The following is a 16,929-nucleotide window of genomic DNA, read 5'->3' as shown; positions in this document are numbered from 1 at the left end:
ATGGAGTTGGTAATATCCTTGGAACTGGATGCAGTGGTGCTTTCTATTACCGACATTACCATTCTCCTGGGAGCTCAGCTCAAACTTCTGAGTGACTCTTATATGCACCTCCCTTCTCTCTCACATCATGTCAGTTGACAAATTCAGCTGATTGAATTGCCTCAATATCTTTCTAATTCATCTTTTATTTCCACTATCACTGACCAGATGAGGCTCTTATGACTTAAACTGGACGGTTATAAAACTTTTCAAATAATTTCTCTATCCACAGGATTTCTCTGTTCTCTTTCATCCTACAGAGACAAAGCCTGGTTTTGTTCATCTGTGTAATCTAAGCACTTAGCCCAGAAGAGGAAAGATGAAAACTAGGCAATAATGTGTGTTAAATGAGGTCTGGTTTTATTGCTTCTCTCTCCAAAAGCCTATGATGCTTTCCTGCTGCCCACAAGAACTCTCCTCAGCCTGGCATAGGTGGGCATCAGTTATCCTTTCCACTTTATTTGTCACACATGCCAGTGATGTTTTGCTGGTGACTACTCACCATTTGGCTGATTGTCTCATCCTTGCTTATTTCAAATCTTCACTTTGTCAAAATTCATATTTTCACACCCTGCTCTGTTGTCAGCTCTAGAGGGCTACTTAGATTCTTTTCCCATAATAATTGGTTTTTGTATCTCTTCTGTGAACTTATAGCACAGTCTGTCCTTATAGCTTCTGAGTGGACAAAGTTCCACTTTAAGTGACAATTTTGATGATTTGGTAATGGCAGCCTAGAGCATTATATTGAGGAGGATTCTAAGGTTATACTTTGGTTCCTCACAAAAGTAGATGCTAAAACAGATTAGATGCCATACTTCAGCACAGAAGAGAGTTAACAAACCACCCATGGAGTAGTCAACTTTGTTACAGATCCTCATGTATGTGTCTAATCAGCTAGATCATTTGTCCTTAAAGACATATTTCTGTCCTTATAGCCTCTATCACAATTTCTGTTGAGTTGATCCTTAAAAACCCCATTCCCTGCTGAAACTGGTTTGGCTCAGTGGATAGAGGGTCAGCCTGCGGACTGAAGGGTCCCAGGTTTGATTGTGGTTAAGGGCATATACCTTGGTTGTGGGCACATCTCCAGTGGTGTGAGAGGGGGAGAGGAAAAGGGGGAAGGGAGTGCAGAAGGCGGCTGATCCATGTTTCTCTCTCATCAATGTTTTTAACTCTATCCCTCTTCCTTCCTCTCTGTAAAAAATCAATGAAAAATATTAAAAAAAAAACACAAACCAAAAACCCACAAAACAAACAAACATACAAACAAAAAAATCTCTATTCCCTGATTTTAAAAGTTTACAATCTAACATGGCCAATATAAATTTGTGATAGGAAGTGATAATGGGAAAAAAAAAAAAAAAGCAGGTAAAGTGCTGATGAAATGGCCCTTGAAATTAGGTAGGAAGTCATGGAAAACAAAAGGGCAAGACAGCATATATCCAAAGGAAATGAAATCAGTACTCTGAAGCAATATCTGCATTGCTATTCACTACAGCATTATTCACAATAGCCACGGTATGGAAACAACCTCCTAGTAAATGCAATATACACATACGTACACACACTACACACACAAATGGAATATTTTTAAAAATATATTTTTATTTATTTCAGCGAGGAAGGGAAAGGGTGAGGTAGAGGGAGAAAGAGAGGGAAACATCAGTGATGAGAGAGAATCATTGATCAGCTGCCTCCTGCATGCCCCACACTGGGGATCGAGCCTGCAATCTGAGCATGTGCCCTGACTGGGAATCTAACCATGACCTCCTGATTTATAGGTCAACACTCAACTACTGAGCCATGCCAGCCAGGCCACAAATGGAATATTATTCAGGCTTTAAAAAGCCAATTTATGTAAATTCAGCGAAGTTATCGCTTTGCACCGTGTTAAATTCTAAATTTTTCAGAAGTGAAAAATCTAGTATAGTTAGAAAAATTCATTAACTTGGCCATAAAGTGAGAAGGTAGATAAGGGTTAAAAAAAGGGTCAAATATATGGTGATGGAGGGTGACTTGATTTGGGTGGTGAACACACAATACAATATACAGATGTTATATTATAGAATTGTACACTTGAAACCTATATAATTTTATTAACACCTGCCACCCAATAAATATAATGAAATTAGATCTATATATTTTTAAAATATAAAACCAGGTACTTGGTGAATTTTTCACTGTAGACTTCAAGTAGCGCTGAATAGAGCAATGAAAGCTACGAAAAAAATACAGATATCTGAGCATTCAATTTTTTCTACCTTTAAGATACCTATCAGGACATTAGAGGAGGATGAAGGATGGGTAAAAAAAAACTTCCCCTTTCCTATAGATTTTATTCTGGTTTTAGAAAGAAGTAAATCTATCTACATTTAACATTTATTAATGGATTTGTTTATTTTGAAATAATGTATATAAAAGAACCTAACGAAAGCCTTAGAAGATACTTAAAGTTTAACAAATGTTTGTTGGATTTTAATTTTGCTTATTAACTGGACCCACAATTCAAACTGTTCTTTGAAAAGTGGTTCGGAAGCCCTTGGTTGGCATCTTCTGTGTGGCCCAGGGAACAGCTCTTACTCTCTTGCTGTCTACACTAGTTTCAAGACACCTTACCATAGTTCAGGAAATGTATATAAAGGAAGATAACAGTTTTTGTTTTTTTTCCCACCAACCTTGAAAATTAGTAACATCCTATGCTGGCTAGGATGTGGGAAATAGGCACTCTTATAACTTTCAATAGGAGTATGAAATATTTAAATCTTTTGGGGGAGATTTATGTTCTAAAAAAATAAATAAATAAAATAAAAGCCCAAGTCTTTGTAGTGGCATATATTGAAACCAACTCAAATTCATCAGTAGGGAGATAATTAAAGAAATTATGGTATTCTTACACTGTGAAAAAATGATGTATGTAAAAGAAAATAGATAAATCTATATGTGGACCAGAAAACTGCCCATGATATTTTAAAATTAAATTATAAAATAACAGACAAATATGCTCTTCGTTAGCAACAAACAAAAACTGAAAATTCAACCACAAAAATAAACCCATATATAGGTGTATTTATTTATATAAGAAGACAAAAGTGTGGAAGGATATATCCTAAATTATTATCCTAGGAAACCCCAAGGAGGCAGGGCAATAGATGTTTGCCAGAAGAGCAAGGCAATCATTTAACCTTTTGTTCCTTTGCTGTTTGAAGATCTGATCCAAATTAGTGGTAACAGGAAATAAAAGACATAGGCAACTGCAGGATGTAATATGGAAATGGAGTGGATGGAATTTGGCAACTATTTGAATGTGATGGAAAGGGAAATGAAGAAATCAAGCTCATCAATTTCTAGCCTGAGTAACTGAGGAAAAATACTTTCATTCATAGAAACAGAAATATCATAAGAAGGAGTAAATTCTTTTTATTGTTACCAGAGGAGAAATGATGAATTTGGGTTATCAGAGTTGCACTATTTCTAATTTTAAATGATAATTGCGCCTAATAGGAAAGCTTCTTTATCTTGGTCTTGAAACCTGAAACAAAATGATGCTTTATAGTTTGTATTTCATGTAAATTTTGGAACGGAAAGAACCAGACTGGTGTCTAATATTTTACCTTATTCATGACTACTATTATATTCCAAAATAAAAAAAAACATTTATTTTTTAATTGGAAAAAAATTATAATTTAAAATCATCTCAACAGTGAAAAAGTAACTTTTTCTGCTGTATTAGATTGACAGAAAGTATAAACTGTGATCTGTACAATTTTTACTATATGTTTCTTTTGTGTTATTTTAATACTAGAGGCCTGGTGCACGAGTTCATGCGCTAGTGGGGTCCCTTAGCCTGGCCTGCAGAATCAGGTCGAAACTGGCTCTCCGACATCCCCTAAGGGTCCCAGATGCGAGAGGGTACAGGCCAGGCCGAGGGACCCCATTGGGCATGATTGGGGCAGGGGATGGATGCAAGAGGTTGGCCAGCTGGGGAAGGACCATGGGAGGGCTCCAGGACATGTCCAGCCTGTCTCACTCAATCCCAATTGGCCAGAACCCAGCAGCAAGCTATCCTACCAGTCAGAGTATCTTCCCCCTGGTGGTCAGTGCACTTCATAGTGAGCAGTTGAGAGGCCTTAGCATATTATTAGCATATTGCTCTTTGATTGGTTAAATGGCTGACCAGATGACTAAACACTTAGCATATTAGGCTTTTCTTATTATAGATAGTTATGCCTCTTCAAGTGTGTTTGTAAATCAATGACTATTAAATAAACAGAGTATGCTGTTGATATTCTATAAAAGTAGCCTTGCAAAAATTTTTAGTTCTAGAAATAGCTTGTGCAATTTTATTCCATAGAAAACAGCACTAGATATTTTCTCTAGATTTATATTATTTACTTGCAAATACTATCAAAATGCTATGTGAATTTTTATTTATGTATAATTATATCATATTTTATGTTGGCCAAAATAAAAATATGAAATTCACCAGGTCGAGCCCTTTTGCATAGATAAAGGAGTCAACAAATTCACCTGAATGAATCATTTTAATTTTCAGCTCAATTATGTGGAAATTAACTGCTCTTGCATACCTTTATTCTCTATTCACCATTGATTGTATTTTTACTTCAGAAACTATTTCTACATTAGTCTTTCTTAGTTGAATTATGTGGGGCTTTCCCTGGGAAATGTGTTTCATATTGCATTTGTTATTTTTAATTTGAATTAATACAGGGATTCCTATAACTGCCATGATTTTATTTAGTCTGAAGAATTCCATGAATTTTAATACTTTCAGAGAACTGGGTGATTATGATGCTGTGTGAATTCAAAAATTTTACTGACTAATTCTTATAGTTTGCGTTAAACTATAAAAGGTCCCCATTTGGAGGGAATAGAAGAAAGATAATTATTTTAATATTTTATATATTTCTTGCTTTCCAGAAAATAAATACTTCTGGAACCAGTAATGCAGATGTCCCTCTGGCTGATCCCGGAATGTACCAATTGGATATTACATTAAGAAAGGGTCAGAGTTTAGCTGCCCGGGATCGAGGAGGTAAGGTCATAAGAAGAACATTACTTGGAAGTTTATTCTGTGTGTTTTTGACAAAACTTTTTTAACGGTTGCTTCAGTTCAAATAAATTAACTATAATATTATAATTTTAGAAGGTTGGGTCCAGTGATGTGGTTTGAAATGTTATCTGGTCATGGTTCAATTCCTGGTCAGGGCACATGCCCAAGTTGTGGCTCTATCCCCTGTGTAGGATGTGCAGGAGGCAGCTGATCAATGATTTTCTCTCATCATTGATGTTTTTGTCTCTCCTTCTCCCTTCCTCTTGAAAAATCCTATCTAATAAAGAGTAACATGCAAACTGACCGTCACTCCAACACACAAGATGGCCACCACGAGATGGCTGGCAGGGGAGGGCAGCTGTGGGCAATCAGGTCAGCAGGGAAAAGCAGTTAGGGGTCACTGGGCTGGCAGAGGAGGGCATTTGGGAGGGACCAGACCTCTAGGGAGAGAAGTTGAGGAGGACCAGGCCAGTAGGGGAGGGCAGTTGGAGGGGACCAGGCCTGCAGGGGAGGCAGTTAGGAGCAATCAGGCTGGCAGTGGAGCAGTTAGTCGTTTATCAGGCCTGCAGGGGAATGGTTAGGGGGTGATCAGGCTGGCAGGCAGAAACGATTGTGTGGCAATCAGGCAGGCAGGCAAGTGAGGGGTTGGGAGCCAGCAGTCATGAATTATGAGAGGGATTTCCAACTGCCCATTTAAACGGGCTATCGAATATCCCTTGAGGCATCCCAGATTGGAGAGGGTGCAGGGTGGGTTGAAGTTTGCCGTGTTCAATGGTATCAGTATAAACTAATGGTTTTTAATAGAGATATAGGAAGTAATTAAAATAGACAGAAGTGTGTGTGTGTGTGTGTGTGTGTGTGTGTGTGTGTGTAGTATATTGTATTTTCTTAGATCTGTCTCCTGAGAGGCCCTCAGAGCAATTATAAAGGTGTAATCAACACACCTTTGGCCCAATCTTGGTTTCTAAATACACTTTTCCCAATAAAAATAAGCAAGGCTCTTGGAGAAAGGGTTGATTGCAGATGTAGGGCAGCAAAAGTACAAGATGCGTCTGGAACATTTTGCAAAGCCAGAGAGTAGGGAAGTACTCAAAAATAGATGGCCGAATGTCAAAATGATATAGAGGCCAAATTAAAGGAGCTCCTAATGACTAGAGCTGGAACGATTTTGGCAACAAAATAAATAATGGCAGCAATAGATTATAGATCATAGAATAATATAAATATCTAAGACTTCTTACTAGTTAATCAATAATTGAATAAATAGATGGGTAAGAAGGCACAGGTTTTACTTATGTTAGAATTGCAATGAATAAATGTAGAAGGGAAAATAGAAATAGAAAACTACCTTTTAACAAGCAATGCAGTAACAATTGTAGGCAAAAATCACCAATTGATGCTAAATTTGTAGGCACAAAATTATGATGAGATACAGGTATTTGCATAATTTCGAAGTACTTTTCCACTAAATACATGTGAACTATTAAGAGGAAAATAATAACTTACAGTGGATAAACTTGGAAGACACTGCCGTTAGCAAGCAGTTAAAGTTAAAATCAGCAGTAATGAGGCAGACAGATACCATGGACCTGCTGATGTGATGTACTGAGAAAGGCACATTATGTCTGTGGGATTCTGTCATAATGCATAAAGACAATGTAAGACACCAGGCAGCTCTGGCAAGATATGATGCCAGTTGTCTGAGCTGAGTAGCAGCTACCGTTTGCTCAATCTTGTTCCACAGTTTTAAGTTTGGATGCTACCACTCTTTTTCTTAAAGGAGCAACATATTCTCTAGAGATAAAAATAGGAATTGTGTTAAGGTAGAATGAGAGAGCTATGTTCTTAAGAAAAAAATATTATTTTTGTGGAAGTGAAGAATATCCCAAAGTGTTTATAATGCAAACTCTGATCCAAGTTCACTATTTTACTTACTTGTGTGGAATTCATGAAGTTTTTGTTGGGTAGATATGAGAAGAGAAATTAAGCACAGGAAACAGCCTGAGTTACGTTTGAGATTGATTAAAATTCATTTTAGACCCATTAGTGAAAAACAAATGTGTTAAACATATGCTTATGTATTTAGTATTGGAACACTTTAGATTTGTGAATGTATACTATATCTCCTAAATAATAAAAGGCTAATATGCAAATTGTCCCCTTGGGAGTTCAACTGACCGGGAGTTTGACCACTTGCTATGATTTGTGGGTAACCATTACGTGGAATGAAGGAAGGGTATGGCCAGCAGCTGAGGGAAGGAAGGCCCCAATCAACCCTGATTGATGGCCAGGCCTAGGAACCCTACCTATGCACAAATTTCATGCACTGGGCCATCTAGTTATCATATATAACACACACACACACACACACACACACACACACACACACACATATATATATATATATATATATATATATATATGTGTGTGTGTGTGTGTGTGTGTGTGTGTGTGTGTGTATATATATATATATATATATATATGTGTGTGTGTGTGTGTGTGTGTGTGTGTGTGTGTTATATATGATAACTAGATCTAGATGGATAGTTTGAAGTGATAAAACCAGTAAGGAAGTAGTGTAGGAGTATAGTTTTGAGGGTCTGAACCAGAATTATGAATGTGGAGAAGGAGACTATGATAGGTGGTTCAGGAGAATGAACGGTAGCACCTGAGATTAATTTATGAGGAAGTTAAAAACAACAATTACAATGCTCTGGCAGTTGGTTGGAGCATCATCCTGTACACCAAAAAGGTTTAAGTTTGATTCCTGGTCAGAGCACATACCTAGGCTGCAAGTTTAATGCCTAGTCTGAGTATGTAGAGGACGCAACTGATAGATGTTTCTCTCTCACTTAGATGTTTCTCTCTCACTCACTCTCTCTCAAAAATCAATTAAAAAAAAAAAGTATATCCTCTGGTGAAGATTAAGAAACTATTGAGATTTTTAAGGCAGATGGTACCTGGAAGCCAAGTGAATTTTGGAAAAAGTTGAATGTAAGAAGAAATATTGTATTACTATAATAATTAGCAGAAATTATACTTTTTTTTATTATTCTTTATATTGATGCCTTCACCTACTGCCCAGTAAAACCAAAATCCCATGACCCCTGTGTCCCATATTACCCCTGCACAGAATAGTGGAAGAAAAAAAACTCATTTCCATCCTCATAATCATTGCTTGAACTTTGTGTAGCCAGAATCTTTCTTCAAAAGTAATAGACATTGAGTTTGGCTTAGCAGTCAAAACTGGCCATTGTTCCTCCATTTTTATAACCTGTTTTGCAGAACAATAACCAGATGGCTTCTGGGAATGGTTCAGCCTTTTAATAGGAGTTTTATTATCTCAGCTTTAAGAAGCCTGGTAGACTAGAAAGCACATGATATGGGGAATCTGACACACATTGTTTCAAAGCCAAGCTCAGTATTATGTATAGATCTGCAATTTCTCAGCTGAAATTGTAGGGTTCCAGATGTAGTAAATAAAAATACAGGATGCCTAATTACATTTGGATTTCAGATACATAGTGCATTACCTTTTTAAATGAATTCCATATTTTATCTGGCAGCCCTATGACAATTGTCATGTCTAGTTATTAGAAAAATGCCATTTATGTTTTAATTGGATTGGGCCTTTCAGGACTATATTATCATATATCATATGTTGTATGCAATGTCTTGTCATGATTATTTGTATTGCTAGAAAGATAAGAACCATCCGTGTAGATATGGGTGGTGATAGCAATACCCTATAATTGAACTTAAAATTTGTATCATGGAGGATATTTTAATTTCCTAGGGCTGTCTTAACAAATTACTATAAATTTGGTGGCTTAAAACAACAAAAAATATTATTATTTCACAGTTCTGAGGTTCAGGAGCAAAAAATCAAGATGTGATAGGGAAACACTCCCGGTAAAGGCTCTCGGGGAGAATTCTCTTTTGCCTTTTCGCTGCTGGTGGCTCCAGGTATTCCTTGGATGGTGGCAGCATCACTTTGATCTCTGCTTCAATCTTCACATGGCACTTCTCTCTGTGTCTTCCTGTCTCAAATCTTTCTCTTCTGTCTCTCAGAAGGACAATAGTCATTGTATTTAGGCTCACCCTAAAGCCAGGATGATCTCATCTTAAGGAGAATGACCAGTAGCACCTGAGATTGCATCTACAAAAGCCCCATTTCCAACTAAGGTCACATTCACAGGTACCAGCGTTTAGAACTGGGACATATCTTGGGGGAAACCCATATCAGTCCACTACAGAGGACAGTTGCTTCTCTTCAAATGCTCAGAGCAAATTTAGATAATCAAAAAAGTGATCCATGTGAACTAGTCTATTATGTGTCTATTAATAACAGTGTTAGAAATCCCTGCATTGAGTAGAGTGAGGGAGTCCCAGTCTACTCTGTGAGTCTGATGTGTCAAATGTTAAAGGTAAGTGTTTCTGAGAACAAAATTTTCAAGTTGGAATAAGAATTATAGAACTATGGGGGCTGGGAAAAGACTTAGAAGGTTATCCCCTGCCAAACTTCATTTTTCTCATGGTTTAATGAAACCTTGCTAACTGAGAAATTCTACTGATTAAGCCATAACCAGATCTGAGAATACATGAAGCCAATAGGTTTTCCTTTCAATTCTATCACATGCACCAGAAAATCAATACAGTGAAAGGCGAAAAAATCTTAAGTGGGTAATTATTGCTCTTAAAACACATAAATGTAGCATATCAGGAATGGAGAAAACTGAACTAGATTATATTTTAACTTTTTACATGAAAACAAGGAACTGTCCTTAAAATTTCATTAGCAAAGACAAAAGTATTCTATTGTTTTAAATATGTTTTTATTGATTTCAAAGAGTGAAAGGAAGAGGGAGAGACATCAGTATTGAGAGAATGGTCAATTTGCTGCCTCATGCATGGCCCCTACTGGGGATTGAGCCTGAAATCCAGGCATTTGCCCTGACCAGGAATCCAACTCTGATTCACGGGTTGAGCTCAACAAGCCTGCAGGGGAAGGCAGTTACACCAGCCAGGCAACACTGGCCAGGCAATAAGAGCATATTAGATTTACCAGTCCTTAATAATGATACATGTCTCTTTATAGATTTCTAATTTTTGTAGCTTTGTAAAGACAAAGCAGTGCACCCACTATTTTTAAGAAGTCCAGCATAAGGAGAAAAGGGAGGGAAAGTAATGGCAAATCCCTAGGGAGAGAGACCTGGCTATCCCACGGAAGGCCTCGGAGTTGGTAATTCCATGATTTATCTAAGCTTTGGGACTGTAGCTGAAGAGCTTGTGGAGAGGTCTAGAAAATAGGATGTAGCAAACTGGTTAAGTAAAATTGGATTTAGGACCTGTGTGTGTATATGCAAATTCTAAATTGACCCCTGATGATCCCTGTCCTTATTTATTAGCCCCTCCCCTTTAGTTTGGGTGGAATCTGAGAATACAATGGCTATCACTCCTATAATTATGCTATTTTATGTTAGATGTCAAAAACGGTGGGAATGTTTTGCAAATGTACTTAGTGACTCTAATTATTGACTTAGAATTGAAAGGGAAATGGTCCTTGGTGGGCCTGACCTAATCAGGTGAATCTTTTGAAAGGACCTGGTGAGATAGAGAGCTTCTCTTGCTGGCCTTAAAGAAGCAAACAGCCGCCGCAGAAATCGGTTTGGCTCAGTGGTAGAGCATCGGTCTGCGGAATGAAAGGTTCCAGGTTCGATTCCGGCCAAGGGCATGTACATTGATTTCCGGCACATCCCCGGTAGGGTGTGTGCAAGAGGCGGCTGGTCGATGTTTCTCTCTCATCGACGTTTCTAGCTCTCTATCTCTCTCTCCTCTCTGTAAAATATCAATTAAAAAAAGAAGAAGAAGAAGAAGAAGCAAACAGCCATGTGGATTAAAAATGGAGAGGGATGGCCTCTAGGAACTACAGGCCTCCATCCTACAGCTGCAAGGTTCTGAGTTCTTACAACAACTGAATGACCATGGGGAAAGATCCCAAGGACCAGTGAGAACTCAGCCCAGCTGACACTTTGATTGCAGCCTTGTGAGAATTGTAAGCAGAACTCCCGGTCAAGCCCAGCCTGCCCTGCAGAAACCTTGAGATAAGAAACGTGTGTAGTTTTAAGCTACCTAAAGTGGACACTAGTAGAAAACTGCTACTACAGAGTCTACCGTACTAGTTAAGCAGAGAGACAAAAGGGACATTCACTGTCTTTCCTTCTATGTTGTCTAGCCTGTTTCAATTCTCTAGAAAATACTGTTAAAAAACACTCGTTGAACTATTGCAGTGGACAGTACCACGATTGAAATTTCTTTTGAGAGCCAAAATTTTTAAACTGAAATTTCTTCTACTGCCACTTCTTCAAAATAGACTAGCCCAGGAGGTGGTATTGTGTGGAAGAGCCACACTCAAGAGGCAAAAGAGCCGCATGTGACTCGAGAGCTGCAGGTTGCTGACCACGGAACTATTGGAATTAATCAAATCTTAAGTAGTTTCCCTTAATAAGGCTAGAAGGTAGAGGACCAAAATAAATTAAAATATGGAATTATTAGATGACAAGTTGCTTTAAAAAAATCATTTTTACCACACCCAATGAACAGAATTGCTAAAGAGCACTTTCGTTTCACTAAAAGATTAGCATTTGGAAAATATTAATTCTTGAGGTAGCAATCATTTATTTGAATACAATAGAAATCAATTGTCACATTTCTAAATGGAAATGAGGATGCTAGTGAAGGTTGAAATGATTCAACAAGGATACACTGTTATTCTCTGAAGGCTTGAAAAATCAGCCCAGACCCCCAAAAAGGAGGGACCTCGGTATCTGTTGAGATAAAGGTATTTTTAAAAGGTAACTCTAACTCAAGAATAAATATGAATGTAAACCTTCAGAGCTTTTAGAATCCATGGAAAGTAGATTAGAATAAACTGCTTTAATCAATTTTTAGTGAAACAACTTCAAAGAATACAAGTAAATCGAAATATAAAAATAAACACATATCCTCGGCTAAGAGGACAAAACTGCTGAAATTTGATTACAATTCTGCCTTGTTGCAATGTGTGGAATATCTTTAGCAAACAGGATAAGTGTTTCTGACAAAGGCAAAGAGAAAATCAGTTATTTGAACTTTGTTATTTTTACATAGTTTCATAATGAGAATGTGATTAAATGTGAAAGGCTGAAGCAAACAGAAAAAGCCCATAAAACTCTTCTGTGTAAAACTGCACTCAACATTAGGAAGCTGGCCAAGTGATTCTACGTGTAACAGTGAAAGCTTTTGAGCTTTCATGGAATCAAGCATTTGATTTATCAAGAAAATTTGCACTGGCCCTAACCTGTTTTGCTCAGTGGTTAGTGTCGACCTGCGGACTGAAAGGTCCCAGGTTCGATTCCGGTCAAGGGCATCTATACTATAGATGTGCTTTTCAGGGTAGACACATTAATTTCCTACTGATGTCCATGAGTTAAGTAGCTTAAAACAATATCTATTTAATAGTTCACAGGTTCTGTAGGTCCAGAACCTGAGTTCTCTGCTCAGTCTCATAAAGCCAAAATTAAGGTGTCATCCAGGCTGATCTTCTATCTGGAGCTTAGGGTTCTCTTCCAAGTTCATTCTTGGTACTGTTAATGGAATGAAGGACTGAAGGGGTCCATTTGCCTGTGCAAGCCCCAGTCTAATAAGGCACAAACAGGAGTTTGCAGCCAAGAAAGTAAAGATTTATTAAGGAGATGGCACCATGCCTGGAGTCACAGGTAGTTTCATGCTTAAAGATCTGGCTTCCTAATGGCTCCCAGGGCATGGATTATATAGGGAAAAAATCAATTGGTCATGGTCACTAGTAGAGTTAAGATCATGGTCTCTACTGGTTGGTTGATGCTAGGATAGGGGTAATTGATCATTGCATTTGGTCCCGACATCTGCCATGGAGTTGCTGTGTCCAATTTTCCAAGGATGGTCTGTGTGTTCGTTTTGCTTTCCTGGCTCCAGAGCTAAAACACAACCAAGGCCAAGGTATTAAGTTGAGTTTGATTGAAAACTTTGTCTTAATTGTTAATAAACCCAGGTCCTTGTTTCTAAGATCAGGGTTCTGGATGCTGACCAGATCTCATTGTCCTGGAGGCTTAATGATTAAGCAAGGGAGAGTGAGGTGGTAAGTCAGGGACCCAGGTGAGGCTAATTTGAGTTCTAAAATAAATAAATAAAAGGCTAGATGAAAGAAAATAAGGTTTCTGCATGGCCGTGGTATTGTTAGAATTCAGTTGATTGTGGATGTAAGTCTACAGTCCCTGTTTTCTTGCTTCCTGCCACCAGAGTTTCTTTTGACTCCTAGAATCCAGTTTCAAGTCCTTTCCATCTGGCCTCTTCCATTTCCCAGGCAGCAAGAACATGTCAGAACCTCCTCATGTTTAAAGTCTGGCTTTCCTTTCTGCTGCCATATAGAGAAAACCTGTGTTTTCAAAGGAGAGTTGATTAATTTGGGTCTGATTAATTTAACAATCTCCCTTTTGATAAACTCAAAGTTAACTCATTAGTAACCTTAATTACATCTGCAAAATATCTTTTGTCATGTAGGTAGCACAATCACAGACAGGATATCTCATCATTTTCAGTCCAGGGATTGGAAGGAGAAATCTTGGGGTGTGTTTTAGAATGCACAATAGAGAAGACATTTACCACCAACTTCCAGTAATGTCTATCTCATTATGTTTGTGGCAAGCCATCAACAGTTAGTAAATTCTCATTGGTTAAATATCATATTTTAGTGACAAATGTTGGGTGTCAAATCTCATTTAATGATAGCTGACATCAACAGTAGTCATAACAGATTCTGAAAATAATTTGTATTTGGTTATATTGTATCATATATAGCTTATAAAACTAAATTTTAAAGGATGCAGTGTAGATGTAAATATGAGAACTGTAAAAACTCACATTCATTTTATATGCATTATTAACCTTTAGGTTGGCTTTGTCAAATAATTTTAGACCAGCTATTCTTAAATTTAGAAATTACTTTGAATAATTTAAGAACACAATAGACTTACCCTTTTATAATTGGCCCCTTTTTCAGGTGCTGGTATATTCTCTAATCAAAGGCAGATCATTTGACATTAGATAATGCAGTCTTAAAATATTTTTATCTATTTAATCACTTACTGTTCTATTTTGATTTGAAGAAAAATTCCAAGTCCTAACCAGAGACTTATAGATTCACACATGATCTGTCTGTTCTCTTGCAGAGCTCTGACTTCTCCTCCCACTTCCTTCCTGGGTCACTCACTCCATCCACACTAGAAATCTTGAGGGCCACTGCACTTCTGCTGCTTCTGCCTGAAATGGGCTTCAGGCCCCTTTATGTGTCTATAGGTGAGGCTTTCCCTCCACACCCTGCCTAAAATAGCAGGTACCTCTGAACTTTCCCTGTGGTTCTATGTTCCTTTGTGCACCTATCACCACAAGGCATGTTATCTACCTCTTCATTGGCTCCTGTGTGTTCCCCTCCACTAGAAGGAAAGTGCCTTGGGAACAGGGACTTGGTTTTATGCACTGCTGAATCCCCAGTGCCTAGCACACAATAAACATCTGGTAAATTTTGTTGAGAACATGAATGTCCTTCAGAAAAAAAATATATATATATATACAGCTAGAGAATTCATAACACAATCTTGCATTAAGAAAGAGCCTTGTCTTCTTTTAAAAAGTAGCAAAATGTTAATGGAAATGGGAAAGTAGCATGAAGGCAGAAGGCAAGAAAGAGTGGGTCATTAAATGTAGTGCTTGGCTTGGTCCTACAGTTGTTCTTAAACTTAACATGCAGACCTGGCCTTTCCCCACACCGCACTAGAGAGCTGAAGGGGGGATGAAAGCAAACAACACCTACTACTATCCCTAATACTGTCTTTTCTTCTAGAGGAGACAACATGCTTTAAAAGGATAATTGCAAGTTTTGAAGTCACTTGTCACATTAAACATTTATTAACTGTTTTCAACCTAAAAGGCAAAGGCTTTTTTCATTGTTCCTCAAGTATTTTAGTTACATTGTAGGTGTTAATATTTCACTTTGCTTATCATTTTCACTTGCTTATGAACTTACATAATCATTGACACATGTCATCTTCTGAATTTATATTCAGTTGGGAGCTATAGATCAGTTATGTGCCTAGGAAGAAGAAGATAACATAGTTATTGATGAGAAATGGCAGTCCTGGCAGCAATCTACCTTCCTAGTCAGCAAATATCTGGTTCACTCTTTTTTCTGAACATGAAGACATTCACCTTTTCCAAGGGAAACAGCCCAAAGTCCCATGAGGTCATTGTATCCAGCTCTACGTGCAGGATCTCTGAGTAAAAGGAAAACCTTTATCAGGTCCAAATATGGTTCGTGGGAGTCCAATGAACTATTAATCTGTCTGCCATTTTGCCATACACATCAAATATATAATGACCATAAGAAGGCATGGGAAACTCATAGCAGTTACTTGTCTGTAGTAATTTTGAAATCCCAAGTAAGGCCACTTACCTGGAGGATAAGGAAATTCCTTAGTTAGAACTCTACAATGTAACAACTTACCCATTGTCCTCTAGGGCAACTGCTTCTACCATCTGAGAAATTCTTCCTTATCCATTGTTATCCTCTGTATCCATATCCGAAATGGATACGGAAGAGCCTGCCCTCCTTGGGCATGTATAGCTTTCTGCTTCCTGCTGGCACAAGATCAAATATCTCAACCAGCTAAGCTCCTTTCCTCAAAAAACTTTAGTAGGCTTCCATGTGCCAATAGCCATACCCAATAATCATTTTTAGACATCCTCCTCAAACATGATTTATTCCTTTGCTCCTTTTTAACATATGGCAGCTACCTTATGACCATCGTGTTTGGGTGGGAAGGCCAATCTGATGTTGGCCACTAGGTTGTTTTAATGACATTTTATTCTTTAAAAGCTTTTTCGATCTTATTTTCTATTATTTGGAGCCTAAATGCAGTTTTTCCAATTCTTTACATGTAAACGAGCCTATTTTCACCTGAAGCCATTGCTTTCTTATGATTACTTACTTAAGCCAACCAATTTGAGAAACTACACACCTTTCATCCATGTCCCCTGAAGCCTGGGTTCAAGAGCAGGTGGTCTGCCTTTCAAGTTACCACAGGAACAATATTACCAAACATTTACTATGGCATAAAAAGATTATTGAGGCTCCCAGAGTTACCTTGCTATCCATTACCTGACTGCTAAGCCAATGTCATATATCTTAGGGATTTTTTTGTAATAGCAGCTCACATTCTTGGAATTAATTTTTGTTTTATTTAAGATAAGTAGCATTAAGACCTGTCAAAGATAGACATCCACATTTCATGGGTTTAACAAAATAAAAATATATTATTTATTTAAAACTTCATAAAGTAATATAGATGGTGGTTCCATTCAGGGACTCCAGACTTGCAGGCCTGTATATGGAAAGATGTCATGGGCTAAGCCTAAAAGTGGAATATAACTAACTTCTGCTCACATGCCATTGGCCAGAAGCCAGTCCTCAGTTACATGGCCACTCATAATTTAAAGGTCTTGAAAATGAAGGTTAGCCCAGCTGGTGTTGTTCAGTGGTTAAGCATCGACCTATCAATTAGGAGGTCACAGTTTTATTCCTGTTCAGGGCACATGCCTGAGCCCCAGTAGAAGGCATACAGGAGGTAGCCGATCAAGGATTATCTCTCATCATTGATGTGTCTATCTCTCTCTCCCTCCCTCTCCCTTTCTCTGAAATCAATAAAAACATATTTTAAAAAAGAAAATGTGGGTTAGCTACTTGCCTG

At 37.9% G+C, this 16,929-nt stretch overlaps 1 protein-coding gene across 21 annotated transcripts in view; it reads left to right on the top strand.

Annotated features, from left to right (window-relative positions):
* MCTP1 (multiple C2 and transmembrane domain containing 1) overlaps positions 1-16,929 on the top strand; it is a 422,741-nt gene that overhangs the window by 158,490 nt on the left and 247,322 nt on the right. For all 21 annotated transcript variants that reach the window (XM_045571756.1, XM_045571752.1, XM_045571743.1 and 18 more), the window contains exon 2: positions 4,978-5,092. In XM_045571756.1, the coding sequence (XP_045427712.1) occupies positions 4,978-5,092 (115 nt within the window). The remainder of the gene's footprint in view (positions 1-4,977; positions 5,093-16,929) is intronic.

The sequence above is a fragment of the Pipistrellus kuhlii genome, unplaced genomic scaffold (genome assembly GCF_014108245.1).
Source record: "Pipistrellus kuhlii isolate mPipKuh1 unplaced genomic scaffold, mPipKuh1.p scaffold_m20_p_4, whole genome shotgun sequence".
Taxonomy (NCBI): Eukaryota; Metazoa; Chordata; class Mammalia; order Chiroptera; family Vespertilionidae; genus Pipistrellus; species Pipistrellus kuhlii.
The sequence above is the reverse complement of the archived record's forward strand: the minus strand, read 5'-3'. Positions and strand labels throughout refer to the sequence as shown.